The 14,885-nt window shown below is 36.7% G+C and overlaps 1 protein-coding gene across 15 annotated transcripts in view; it reads right to left on the bottom strand.

Annotated features, from left to right (window-relative positions):
* Positions 1–14,885, bottom strand: part of CACNA2D1 (calcium voltage-gated channel auxiliary subunit alpha2delta 1) — a 512,731-nt gene that overhangs the window by 120,444 nt on the left and 377,402 nt on the right. For all 15 annotated transcript variants that reach the window (XM_073238917.1, XM_073238921.1, XM_073238916.1 and 12 more), the window contains exons 8-10: positions 14,109–14,178; positions 11,897–11,947; positions 9,750–9,849 (exon numbers count right to left, since the gene is read on the bottom strand). In XM_073238917.1, coding sequence (XP_073095018.1) covers positions 9,750–9,849; positions 11,897–11,947; positions 14,109–14,178 — 221 coding nt within the window. The remainder of the gene's footprint in view (positions 1–9,749; positions 9,850–11,896; positions 11,948–14,108; positions 14,179–14,885) is intronic.

The raw sequence follows: 14,885 nt of genomic DNA, 5'->3' as shown, positions 1-14,885 counted from the left end.
GGAACTTGAGAGTGTATGTTTCTACCGAGTCACCAGGCACTACTCATGTTGCTTGGCCACAGGCCCTACTTTTAGTAGTATGGATATAAACCACAATATTCTTATGTGTTGATGTAAATGCAATATGAATCAACATCAAGTTCCTGAAGTCTAGATGATGACTACTTTATAAGACATGAAATGAAATTACACTCCTAGAATTCATTTATAACAAAACTGTGTGGGCAGGCCAAGTATCTCTTAGTTTACTTCAGCTCTGGTAATAAGAGGGCCTGTTTTGTATGGGTGGAGAAATCACTTTTAAATTTACACTAAGCAACAACTGACAAATGTGCTCATTGTCATATGCAGAGTGGAAAAGTTCCTAGCTAAGAAATCTATGCCCTTGTCTAGGAATGCATTAGACATATTTTCGAAGGGAAAACTGAAATTTAAAGCAGATAGGAAAAGGAACAATCAAAATCATGTCTCTGCATATACAGTGCAATTCCATAGTTAAACAAAACCCCACTCAGACATTAGTTGGTGTTAAACTATTGAGTCTAGAAGTGGAAGTGTCTGAAATTACATCCTACTTGTAAGCTAACATGTCAGCCTCCTACACTTCCATAGATATTGACTGAAAAATATGAGCCCTTTGGGTTGGTGTAAAAAGGCACTTTTTTACTCATAGCAATAGCAGGAACAGTAGCCAGAGTAGTGTCTTTGCACCCAAAATGCAATTCCCACAGGGGGGTGGGATGAGGGACAGGGGTCCCTGTACAGGCAGTGGTTTTGTTTCATGTAAGGAATCCCAAGAAGAAGAAGCCCCTGATCCTACACAGGGGCTGCTGGCAGCTGGCCCATCTGCCCTTCCAGAGATAATACCTTCATTACTCTGCAATGTAAATCTGTAGGTCTGCTCTGGAGAAGGAGACATCTCTATCTTTCCTATCATGGAATGCACGGGAATCTGAGCAAATTGACTGTTAATGCTTAGACTTGAAAAAATGTGACAGATTCATGAAGAATTATTTTCCAACAGCTGGTAAAATAATGTGGGAATATGATAACAAAAAACACCATAATAATGATTACAATATATAAGCACTTTATATGTGTCATTTCATTTAGTGCTGAACATTTTGGCAAGTTAATAACGGTTCTATTTCAAAGAGGAGGAAACAGATTTATAAGCCTTAAGTAACCTGTATCTGGTCATACAACTAGTCCTTTCAAAGGAAAAAAAAAAAAACTAGTCCTGGGCATTATCCCTATGAAATTCTACCAGTGCATCTGAGAGGCAGCATTGCCTGTGAAGAGTGAAGTTGGCCTCTTAATCCAAGGTGAGCCTTATTAATGTCTCCAGATCTTTCCATCATGATCATCCCTTCCCAGCCTCGAACACGGCCACCACTCACTTGCATTTACAGATGTTCACGTCCAGAATTATTTTGCCCAGCCTACAATCTGGGCAAAGACTAGAACTTACTCTTCTACAATTAATAGCAAAAATAATGTAAGAAGTTATATGTTGATCATTTGCTTCTGATGAATAATCAAAGAGAGCATTTCATAATGACCATGAGTTAGAAAAGTTTCCCGGAAAAAAAATGACTCAAAGATCCCTAATGTAATCATAATATTTGCCATCTAATTCTTAAGGAGACATGTGATTTTACTAAAGCATATAACTGTCTTCTTCAGCTGTTAACTTTTCACATATTATCCATAATCAGCATATATTTTCCTTTCATCCTTCACTGGCTTGCAGTATTTACTCCTAAAACGTCAAACTCCCCCACTTTCATAAACAAATTCCACTCACTGTGTCGGCTTTTGAAATTTTGCCTGTAAATTAGGACATGCTGTGAGTGAATTGCTGCTCCTATTATCTACCACTTAACTTCTATCAAAGCATATAACCAGATTAGCGGAAAACAGCACCATGATGCTTGTATTTAAGCTTTGCCTAAGAGTAGGCTTATTTTCTGCAACAAAGAACAGCCCTAGAGATAATCGAAACAGTAGGAAATGATGCAGCAGCATTTCTGATATCTTATATAACTTAAGCATAAAAATTACTATTATTTAAAAGAAATAAAAAAAATTAAGAAACATAAATCTAAAAATAAAAGGCTGCATAAATTTTCTGTTGGGTGGTTCTAGGCAACTTTGGAAAGGGCTCATACAGATTTCACCGTAAATTCACTGGATCACTGATGTGATCTTAGGTATGATGATGAAGAAGCAGGACAGCTTTGGAGGAAAATTACTGTCAAAGTTAATAACAGAATCACCACCGGGCTCCTTCAGTGCCTATTACTATGCATCCCTTAAGTTACAAAAGTTAATAAAAGTTGTATTGTTTCTTTCCTAGACATTCAAACAGTTTCTGAGAGAAAACAGGAAAAAGATACACATGCACACATGTGTGCACACACACACACACACATACACACACTACAAAAGCATTATATATTTTGAAGGTTTTTTCCTTAGAATTCCTACATTATTAAATTAAGTTTGTATTTAATGAGAAAGACCTATCTATTCAACATGTAATTTTACTTTTATCAAATGTTGCATAAGAATTCTCCTTAAATGGATTAATTTCAGGCATTTTATACCCACAAATAAAAGCATGGTAACTAATAAAATGGAAGAATTTCTTTTCAATTATGAAGTTATTGTGGTGACATTATATCATAATGTAATTGTATGTATAAATATAAATATGTTATATAAATGTAATAATATATATAAGTAATATATACATAAATATATATATGTAATGTTATATAAATGTAACTAAGAATACATGTAGTTTGATAAGAGCCAAAGATACATGACAAAGGAAATAAAAATATAAAGAAAATATAAAAAAAATATAAAGAAAATATATATATAGGCACGATATATAATCCAATGGAAATACAGTGTGTAGGTATTTATTTGCAATTATAAGATTAATCCAATTAATATGCGCTTTTTCTAAGTCAAAATGCAGCAAACTTTCTAAAAGAATTCTTCTACTAAAACATAAACATAAATTACATTCTTCTTTAAAGATTAAGGCTAAATTGAGATTTAAAAAGAAGCATTTCTCTTTGAATTTATAGAATTTCTAACAATTTTAGTATTTTCAAAGTTTATTTAAAAATACCCGATTTCACAATAAAATTAGTGAACTTATTTTAAGTTTTTCTTCAAGGTTCAGCCACATAATTTTGTGATTAAATCCAGACTCATAAATGAATATGGCTGTGCTCCAATTCAGTCTTCTCCCTTAGAAGTTACGGGAACTGTTTCTTTATCTGTTGGAATTATGGACAGTAATCCTGTCTACCACACAAGATTGTTATGAAAACTTAGTGAGCGACCATGAAAAATGCCTAAAGAGCTCCTGCCATATTATCAGTGTTAAAAAAGAAAAAAATCTATTTTTAAATTCCCTATGACTTGTGATTAAATCAAAGATTAAAATAATAGAAAGGTAAATGATGAACACATGTCTACTTTAGATCTTGTTTGTATTGATTTTCTGAGGGGCAAATCTGTCTGGAATAATATGATCACTTAAAATCACTTAGTGACTTTTCCATCATGAAAATGTACTAATAACTTGTCTGAAATAAAATTAAACAGAAGTATATAGCTAATAAAACAATTTGGCGTATAGCTGACAAAAAATCACCTTAGGTAAGTAAGAACCATAAACCACTGAAGTGAAATAAATTAAGGTAACTAACCTAAATGAAACAAGTCAATATACCAAAAGCTGAACTAGCAGTTCATTTCCCTAGAGTAGAGCAGGCAATCACCGTGATTGCATCTTTCAAACAGCTTCTTGCAATATGCCTTCCAATTTGCACAAGTTATGCATGTTCTAGTATCACTCTTCTTCCCTATTCTCAAATGTTTTTCATAATTTCATAAGTTTTCACTTGAGGTATTGAGATACATAACTTCCAGTTCAAATGCATTCCCAGTTCTTTCTACAAGAAACATATTCTATTTTCCCATATTCTTTTAGCTCATATATTCAAGCTACAAGTGTTATAAGGCTTGTACAATAAGGCTAAATATGGAAACAGAGTTGTCAATGCACTAATAAAGCCTGTATTCACCTAGTTCATGGAAATCACAAGGAAATATCTTGTCTTGTGTTTCTTAAGTTAACTATTTTCTTTAAAGAGATACACATTTAACAACCATAATATGGCTGCTAAAGGAAAAGCAAATGGTCTTTCAAACTTGCCATATATTAACAATTCCAATGTCAATCCAATTTAAGTTTTTTTGTTTTAATTAGGAAGCATCATTAGTTGCTGGCTAACTGTTGCAAGCATAAACTTCATTGAAAGCTATTTCTAGTTTAATGAAAAAAATTTTTTTAAACATTAATAACATTGTTCAGTTTCTCACCAAGGCATGTGCTATTGGTGCCCCATCCATATTTCCATTCAGGCCAGCTCAAATTTAACTGCCCAGATTTCTGGGAGCCCTCTGCCTGTCTCTCGGTGGCCTGGGGACATCAGGGAATTAATATCCCTTAGGAGCAATCATTAACTCTATACACCCCATGACATTTTCCCCTTGAAATGGTTAACTGTTACCTACACCCATTCTCAGAACCACCCAGAGGATTAAGCTCTATTACTCAGAATGATGACTTGTTTAATAATCCATCATTTGTTAGTTATGTTTTTTGTTTTACTTCTCACATTTATCCAAGTCTTTCTTAGAATTACTTTCCAAATAAACCATTTGTACTTGAATCCTTGCCTCAGGGACTATTTTGGGGGAAACCCAATCTAGGTTGATACTAGCTGTGGCCTTAGGAAGCAGAATCTCAGGATGGGTTTCTAGAATTAAATTATTTGCCAGCCATGTGATGAAGAGACTTCACTGGTAACTGGAAGAAAGAAAACCCCTCAAAGGTTGTAGCATCCCAATTTTCATCTAGGATTTCCATTCGCAGTGATTGGAACACGATATAGATTGAAGCATTTGGCAATTTTGGTGACAACAGTGATTACAAGGGCTTGGAATTGGTTGGCTGCTGTTAAATTCATGGAAGAAATGACTGCCTCAGTTCAGCTAATTATCAAGGAAGGGCAAAGTGTGAAAACCCAAAGACTTCTAGGGCAGCACATGGAGTTCTCATCTCCTGCTGTGAGAGGGTCAGTGTGTACTAGAAACAGGCACAGAATTTGCTTTGAAAGTCACATATTTATAAAAGAAGCTGTATTCACAGCCTTGGCAGGTTTCTCTGCAAAAATGAAGGCACTGATGGGCAAAGAAAGGGACCCTAAGAGCAGAATAAGGACATCAGGGTGGATGCAACTAAGAATACTGAATTTCCAGATTCCCCTATGCCCTCTGGAGACGCAGACTTAACCTCTTTCCCTTAGGGAGTATTAATTTCTCCTTTCCTGGAAACCTTAAAAGAGAGCATTTACTCTCCCTTGAGCTCTGATCCAATCTCCCCACATAGAGGGCAGGTCACAGTGTGGCCCACCTGGAAGAATAGTCTCTGCTCCAGGAAAACAAAAAAGAGAACATTCAATAAAAGAGATGCCAAGATCTACCTACTATGAATCAGCAGGTAGTAGGAAAACATGTCAGGAAATGGATGTTGAGGCAAAATACACATGGTCATCAACTTAGTGTGGAAGAGCAAGTAGCCTGAGATAAGAAAACACATGGACTCCTGCAAAGGGTTGGCTGGCTGGCAAATGCCCCTGAAGGAGCAAGACTGGAAGACTTCCACAGACAAAGAGCTCTGGAGAAGCATGAGGATGGACCTGTGGAGGTAGGCATGAAATGGACTGCCCTCTTGTCTCATTATCAATGACCATTAGAAGCGCATTCATCATAGAGGAGATAATAAACAACTGGGTGGATGAGTTGTCCACTGAAGGTCATCCAGCCTCTGTATGTAACAACTATAGTGTTTGCAAATGGGCCCATAAAGTCAGCAGCCAGGTAGTGCAGATAGGATATCTGTGGGCCTAAAAGCATGGGCTACTTCTCACCAAGTGTGATACAGCTACTTCTACTGAATTCATCCCTTTGGAAATCAGTCGTCCAATGCATTGTGCCTTTAATACAGTGTCACCTTTGTAAAAAACAAACAATAACTTGATGCCAAATAGATTACATTCAATTTTATCCCTGTTGGCAGGGTATGAATTTTGTTTTTCTTGTTTTGATACTATTTCAGTTACAAATTCCCCTTTCCTGTTCACAGTGTCTCAACCAGTATTACTAATCCTACAGTTCACATACTGCCTGATTTATCATCATGGGATATCATGGGATCCTGTAAAAAGAGCTCCTTCAGCCAAGCAACCTATTTCATGGTAAAGGAGGTCCAATAGTGGACAAATGACCATAGATCCACTAGCTCTACCCTATTTTGTGTCACTTCGAAGCTGCCAGCCTAATAAAACACAACCCTGGGACAGTCTCTTAAATGTGCATCTAAGCTCCATCTTAGAGATGACAGTCTTTGAGCTGAAACATTATCCTTCCAGATACATTATGTACTTTGAACCACAGTGCTATATTTATTGATATGCTGGTAACTGCTCATAAAAAACAATGGTTAAACTTCCAGGAATCTTAAAAGCCAGTTGAGCTTTATGTGAGCTTATGTTAGAAGCGGTAGCAAAAAATTAGCCAAGATGGGAGTACTTATATTACAAAAAGGAGCGAATGATACAAATCAGGTTTCCCCTCTCCACACTGGTTCTGCCCCAAGAAGACAGAATGAGTGTGGGACTCAAGGGAAGGAAGCAGGAATGTCCCCTCTCACCATAATTCACTTGGGAAATTTGTGTATCTTTCCCTGCAACTTGAGGCTTTACTGAAATAAATGTTCTGCATTCCAAGTGTGTGCATATAGGTGTAGAGGTGATGCAGTGCTTCTAGCAGGGTCACGGTAAGAATTTCATTAAACCTAAATCTGCAGCTACTATCTAAATGTTTCAGGTTTCTCATGCCAGTAAACTAACATGAGAGAAAAAATTCTCCAGTTGATAAGAAGATTATTATGAGGTTTGCTGTTATACAGTGCGGCAGGGGAGACATACATAGAACTCAAGGGATTCATTTAAGCACGTCCATGCTTGGTGTTAACTGTGAATGGACACTTATAAGAACCACTGTTGGGGATATAGAAACAATGGATTCACAGGCCTCTGGGATAAACACCTGGGTCATCCCCCCAAGCAAGCTTCCAGCTCAAGAGTTGGCTAAAGGTTAAGAGAGAAAAGATTAAGAGAGAGAAAGGGTATTCAGGGAGAGAAAAGATGAATACAAATTAAGAACTTGGTTTAACTCTAGCAGCCCACCTTCCTGATGTACTTACTGTGTTTGTTTTTAGGAAACTGTGATCCACTGCCATCTTCAAGGATCAGTGACTGGATACAGTGGACACTGGCCATGTTTCTAACCACTGTCACCTGGACTTGTGCTTCAGGTCTCCCTCTCGTGGCCAGAGTCTGTTGTGTCCACCCGTGGGGAAGGCTGGTTACTTTAAACACAAGTTCCTTCAGCCTTTAGGCAAAATCACTTTCAAGTTCTTATTTTAAGATTCCTCAGTAGGGTTAAGCTCCTTTATATCAAATTAAGACCTTTCAGTTGGCTTGCTTCCTTCCTCCCCGGGCCTCTTTCCCAAATCCTTTAACTAGTAGTGTTTCCTGCAATCATGTCCCGAATGAACTACTTATACTTGAAATCATGAGTGAGGATCAGCAGGAAGCCAGGTTAAGACATTAATCGTATTTATTATCTGCCAGACTTATGTAAATTTCACTATATATGCCAAATCTTTACCATATTTAGTATTTTTATGGCTTTCTCTTGTGCTATGCCAAAGATAGTATTTTGTTAACAACCATTCCAATTGCTCGTAATAAGTAATGTATGTAGGTATAAATAAAACTAAATAACTATCTTTTCTGATTATTCCATTTGCAAGACCAAGCATTACATTTTTCCTGATTGCATTTTGTTAAATAAGTAGTGAGCTAACACACAAGTTCAGATTGTAAAATGAGACTGACATGAATCAGAGATCTTATGTAATAGCAAGTTTTACTAAGTAATATCAAGGATACAGACAAGCTAAAGGATTGCTAAAAGTTCATATAAAGCAGAGGAAAAATCTGGACATGGAGGAAAGTTGCCCAGGTATAAGGTGCTAACTTGCGTCACCCTCAAATTCATATGTTGAAGTCCCAACATCCAGTACCTCAGAACGTAATGGAAGTCAAGGATAATATCCTCAAAGAGGTGATGAAGTTAAAATGAGCCCCCCTGGGTAGGAGCATGATCCAACATGAGTGGTGTCCTTAAAGGAAGAGGAAGACACACCAGGGGTGTGCATGCACCGAAGATAACCACGAGAAGAGGCTGCAAGAGAGCGGCCATCTGCAAACCAAAGAAGGACGCTTCAGGAGAAACCGAGCCTGCCACCACCTTAATCTCAGACTTATGCCTCCAGAATTGTGAAAAAATAAATACCTGTAGTTAATATCCCAGTCTGTGATGTTCTGTTATGGCAGCCCTAGAAAACCAGGAGACCAGGTCCCTTCTTGCTGTGTTGGACATACTCCTCCGTCCAAAGGAGGTTTCAGAAACATTTGCAGGGTTCCTTGTAGAGCAGGAGTATTGAAACCATGAAATATCTCCAGTTGATTACTCAGAGACTTGCATCACTTATAGGGCATTTTTAGGGGAGTCTTAAATCCTGGATTCTACTTATGATAGTTAACCCTTAGCCAGGGATATTCTGCTAAAAGCCCTTTATGAATAAAGCCTCTTCCTCTTGGTAAATATAATTCATCTAGTTACACAGAGCTCTGGTTGACCAAAGCTGATACCTGGTTCCCTGACTATATTTTCCCAGGAGTGCCCTTCCAGTGAAGGGAGTGAGTCCATTGCAGCCCAGCTGCTTTAACTTCTTCCTCCCAAGTGGTTTCAGAGACGGATCTGTTTTCCCACATTCAGTACAAAATGACCTCACCACAAAGTCTTCTTCCCTCACCTTCACCTCTATGAATATAACTATGCCAAATATGAAGTTAAATCCACTAATAAATGGCCACAGAATATCTTCCTAAATTCTATGAATTAAAATGAGACAACGAATTAAAATGGTAACATTTTGTCCTGTTTTATTTGCGTCAGAGTTCAGTACTCGCTGGCTGTGAACAGGAAGGTTGAAGATGGTTCTTGGAAATTAAGACTTAAAAAAAAACCACATTCAAATATATTGATTGGTTCTTGTGTTAATAAAAGAAATGTTTTAAAGGCATATTACATTACAGATATGTACAGTGTGAAAAATGAGCATTATAATGAAGAGAAAATTGCCATATAATTATGCCACCACATTGTTCCTTATTAGGAGTTACAGTGATATCAATGAGTACAGGGGTTCAAGTCGCCCATTTAGGCTGCTCTGAGTGAAGGAGAATATGTGTAATGTTTTCCCTTCATATCCATTACCTCAATTACTTCACTCATGAGTAAAGCCTTAGACATTCACAATGGACCCTAGCGGGGAAGTATAGGAGAATAAGTAAGAAAATAGAACAGTAAGAAAGTCTAGGTCAAAAAGAAATAGGAAGAAGTAATAGGTCAGAAATATCTCAGCCTATCTTTGATAAAATACTTTACAGTATTTAAATTCATGGGGGGGGGGAGATAGAAATTGCAAATTTAATTCAGCTAAAAAGGAATCCTCTTATACTTACTGAAGCTACATTCACAAAGTCGTCATCTGAGAGGGTTTCCAGCATTTCAGAGACAGATGTTCGGATCAGTTTAAGTGTCAATCCACTAACACTTCCACTCCTATTAAAAAAGAAAAAAATCGGTGCCTGTATGCTAATGACCATGTATTTAAACAACATCAGACACCCTAAGGAAAGGCAACTTATGCACTTGTTCTAGATCATTTATATAATATTCAAATAACGATTTGTCCTTAAAAAATCAGTAATAGAAAAAGTCATATTCTTATAGAGTAGAAATAAATTATAAGAAAGCCTGTCTTTCTGTGTCCTACAGCATTAAAATATATATATTTCTAACTACAATGATGAAAATTATGTGTCAAGTGACAATTTTGGGAAACTGGATACTCATGGCATGTTCACCTATGCAGGACACACCTACTGCACAGCACTAGCTCGTCAGCCAAGTCAGAAGTGCGGGCTGCAGAGGTGACAGGTCCCGTCGCTGCCCTTGCGAGCCCATTGGTGGACCTAATTAAATCAATCAGTATGCAGCAGCGTGACAATTGTGATAATTGACTTGTGGACAAATTGCCTTGTTTTGTATCCTAATGTAGGTATTCTCTGGGTTTTAGTATTTTTCTTGTCTCTACATAGTCTATGATCCTGGATGACCTCATCTATTTGCAGGGCTCATCTCTAGGCGGCCAACTCCCACTTTTCCATCTTTAGCTCCTCACTTTTCCCCAGTTTTTATACTTGCAGCTTCATGTTAAACAGCTAGGCTCAATATCCAAATGACAAGTCACTCCCATATTTTTCTTTACTGTTTATGTTCTTGGCACCAACCAGACTCGTCCGTCTTGCAGCTTCCTTCTCCCTCAGCCCTCCCCCCATTCAGTCTCCCGCATTCCTCCCACTACACGGTGCTCCCAGGCAGTGACCTCCTTCCCGTCCTCTCTCCACTCTGGCGCAGGTCTTTGCTGCCTAAAGCCACTCCATCCAGCTCGTAGGCTCTTCCCCCTCGTGTTAACAAGATGAAAATTCTGGAAACATACCTTGATCCAAACTGTTAATAGCTCAACATTACCTACTAAATGGGCAACAATCTCAACAGCCCTGCATTCAAAAACTTTCAGAATCTTCCCTCTCCCTCCTTCCCTCATGTCCCCAGCACAGCTCCCCCAATGTTCTCACCTATGCCACTTGGCTCTGGCCAACTCTTCCACTTGAAATCCCACTCTGTCTCCTCTCCCCTTCCATGTTTGCCTTGTTACAGCTTAGCTGAAGCATTCAATTCTAATTTTATCTCCTTAATGAAGTCTTTCCTGACACTGCAAATCAGAGTGCTGTATCTCTCCTGTGGACTCTTTCAGTGCTGTGTCATACCTCGTACTTCACAATCATTTTAGCTACTTGGGAATATAGTTTAGTTTCACTAATACATTTGAATTATCTCTGAGATCAGGGACCGCATCTTAATCATTCTTGTCTCTATATTATCACACTGTGTATAGGAGAACTTCGATATATTTCTGTTGCAACAATTTTTTTAAATGGCATTTCAAATTCATATACATTTTGAAGTTTGAGATATACATGCAGGTTCCAACAATTTCAATGAGAAATTGTCAGATACATATACAATTGGATTATAAAATACTGAATTACTATTCAGATTTATACTTAAGAAGAATACCAAAGATTATCACAGATAAAAAGTCATAATAATTTAATTAAAACAAGGTACGATTTAAATGCACTTCAAAAAATGAAATGAGAACTAACATCTTCTACCAAAGATAAAGAAATGTGTTTTAATACTAGGAGCAAAAGAAATTAACTTCTAGAAGGACTTTAATATTCCTTAAAACATAATGAAAAAAACTGTAAGCAAATGAGTAATTTTTCAAAAAGCTCAGGAATTTGGAACATTCCATATTTTTCAATTCCAATAAAGATTCTTCTCATTTTCATTCAGAGAATTTTGTTTGCTTTGATACTGCCTTAATGTGGTTTCTTTGTCTGGATATTAAAGTCATTATAATTATAATTATTCTTTGTCTTTTTTTTCCAACCTTTTTTCAGTACCCATATTATTGTTCTCTATAAATCCTTTCTATATTCTCAGTATATGAACAAATATGTAATAGGTAACTACTCACACATCAACCAGAATAAGCATGTCTTTAGGAGATGCAGCTCCTTGGATGTACCTGAAACGAATACCACATGCATATTTTTTCCTCTTACAAATTATCAGAACATGATATTTGTTAACTTGATATTTACTGATCTCTGAGACAGTCTTTTCCAAGAAAGGCCCTACTTCCATTCACTCTCAGCAGACAACGCTCTTTCACTGACAAATCTGCGATATCAAATTAAAACTGCAGTGTTTAACATAAGAGTAGAGATGTCAGAGGCATAATGGTTAAGGTATGTTTTATATAATTTATACCAAAGATAAAGAGATGTGTTTTAATAGCAGGATCAAAAGAAATGAACTTCTAGAAGGATATTTTCCTGAAAAAAATTAATTATCCTAACATCTAATTTGTTGACCACAGGATTTAAAACTCAACTCTAAGGAATGATAATAAGAACAAATAGTAAGAATATGTCATATTTCTAAATGCAAAAAAATAAACACTGAAATAGGTCTAGGACTATGAAAAAGCAACTACCAACAGAAAAGAAATACAAAGGGACAATAAAGCAACTGAAAATAGAACATACAATGTTATTACCAGAAGTTTCAAGCACCGGCTCTCAAACGTTATAGCACCTGAAAACCACTTAGACAACCAGTTCAAAATTCTGATTCCCAATCTGAATCCCACAGATTCAGAATCTTGGCATATTAGAGCAGCTCTAGGAGAGTTGCATTTAAATAGATCAGCAACTTAGAGGGATAAACTGAATTGCATTCAGGTAAGTGATCCCAAAAGCTCATGTTGCCTGACCACAGATGTGGCAGACAGAGAGGGGCCTGCCTTCTCCAACAGGACGAGCTAGCTGCACATGAACTCAACTTTCTACTTGTCTGTCTCTGAAGCCTCTTTGCCCATGACTCTAACCTAACTTATTAGACACCTGTCAGATAATTTGTCAATTCATTTTCAGACAACATCCAGCAGTTAATATCCACTCAGGACTATGTGTTTGTGAAACAGTTTATAACTGGTACTCAAGTTTGTTTCTCTATAAGAAGGTAAAGGGGTAGGGTTGCCAAGATGCTCCAATAGGAGGCAAAGCCAGTTCATGTCTAGGATATTAACAGATGGTCCCGGCATGCCTCTCAATGGGAAGATGTAAGGACAGGATGTGGTCTCCCTCTTCTGGTTGGCACACAGCTTCTATGTTTCCCTCAAACAACTGGTTCCTGAACGCAAACCATGTGATGTCATAGTCTTTGCCTCCACTCAACAACCCATGGCCCACAGCCACCACACTTTGAGAAATATTACCAAGAATAATATGTGGGTTATTAGTATCTGGCACTATTACACATAGTTGGTGTTTGTGTAAATTGCTACTGAGATGTTTAGCAGAGCATTTCACAAAATTTAAGTATGCTTCTTTGCATCAGCCATAATGTGTCTTAGAATCTGTCTGAACCATAGCAAAATGTCAGAAATAATGCAAATGTCCAGTAATAGGAGATTTAAAAAATAGGTTACCATATAGTCATTCTTTTAGAACAATATTGTATCTCTTATGAATAGGTACTCAAAGGTATTGATATGAAAAAATAGGTGGCAAAGCAGTATATTATATACAATGTGAACTCATTAAAAAAAAAACCAACACATTAAATACATTTTAAAAAACTCAAAAAAAATACACAAGTTTAAAAGTTGTTTTCCAATGAATGCAGTTATGAGTTGTATGTTAGGAAAATAAGGACCACAGTAAACCTTTTTGGAAAAATGAAATGTAAAGCTGTATGACTACAGCTACTTGCAGCTCTTACCTAGGGGCCAGCTCCCATTAGTTCACTGCCAGAGGCAAACTACCTTCTACTCTGTCTTGACACTTCATTAGAGCCCTACTCCAAGCAAACTGGGAGCCTTTCAATAGAAATCCCCACCAGCTAAAAGGCATTAAGAAATAACATTGAATATAGTACTCAAAGTTGTCCATTTTCAATGCATTTGATAAATTATTTCAACAATATTTACTATTGTTGTCTACTTGAACTCATCATCATCCTTTAATGTGTTTCTTTATTAGAAAGAAAGCACACAGCAGAGGTCTTTAAATAATTAGACAATATTAAACCTGATAATGGAAAGACTGCCTCCAATGTTTTAACAAAAAATATAACCTTCTTTAGTCTATTTTACCTTTTCATGACTACCTAAAAATTCTTACCATGGTCTTCTGCGTACGTCATAAAGGTCAATCTTATTTGGAGTTCTACTGTTATCAACCCATGGAGAAGCTTAAAAAGAGAGAGAGAGAGATGAATTAAACTAAATTTAAAATAGAGAAATTAAATAAAAATATTAGATATGACCTACAACAATATTTTTAGAAGTCACAAAACACAATTGACACATTCCACTTAGCCAGAGCAAGGTTTAACAATTTTTGTGCCTTAATCTTTTCCTTTTTTAAAATGGAAAACAACACAGCAGTCCAAAAGAAAGCTAACATAAATCAATTTTCCTTCTCCATTATTTCATAAATAACCTATAAACAAGGAGTTTCTGGGTGCCAACTTAAATGTTTCACCAAGTGTCCATAGGTTATACATTTTCTTCCCTCTTAACTAACAGAAAAATTTGGTTTGAAAGAAAATTTATTTGCAACTAATGAAAACTGTACTTTAAATTACTTGATCCTTACATTTTCACTCAACCTCATATGAGGTGAGATGGTTACTGAGGTCAGATGAGACAAGTAAGGTGAGACTAGTTTCTACCAAGATTGTAATCTTGGCCTATAAAAAGACTGTTGTTATTCTTGGACTGTTACCTTATAAAGCATAATTTTTTAACCTTATTATTCACGTATTTGATAATGGCCAGCCCATTTCAAATTATAGTTAAAGACTAAAGTATAATTAAAACAACTCCACAAAACACTCTTTTCCTTAAATTTACTTGAATGGTCTGAAGTTCAATGACAGATTCAAGAATCTACTGT

Source organism: Manis javanica, chromosome 6, assembly GCF_040802235.1.
Source record: "Manis javanica isolate MJ-LG chromosome 6, MJ_LKY, whole genome shotgun sequence".
In the NCBI taxonomy this organism is placed as follows: Eukaryota; Metazoa; Chordata; class Mammalia; order Pholidota; family Manidae; genus Manis; species Manis javanica.
This window is presented reverse-complemented; position numbering and strand designations above follow the sequence as displayed.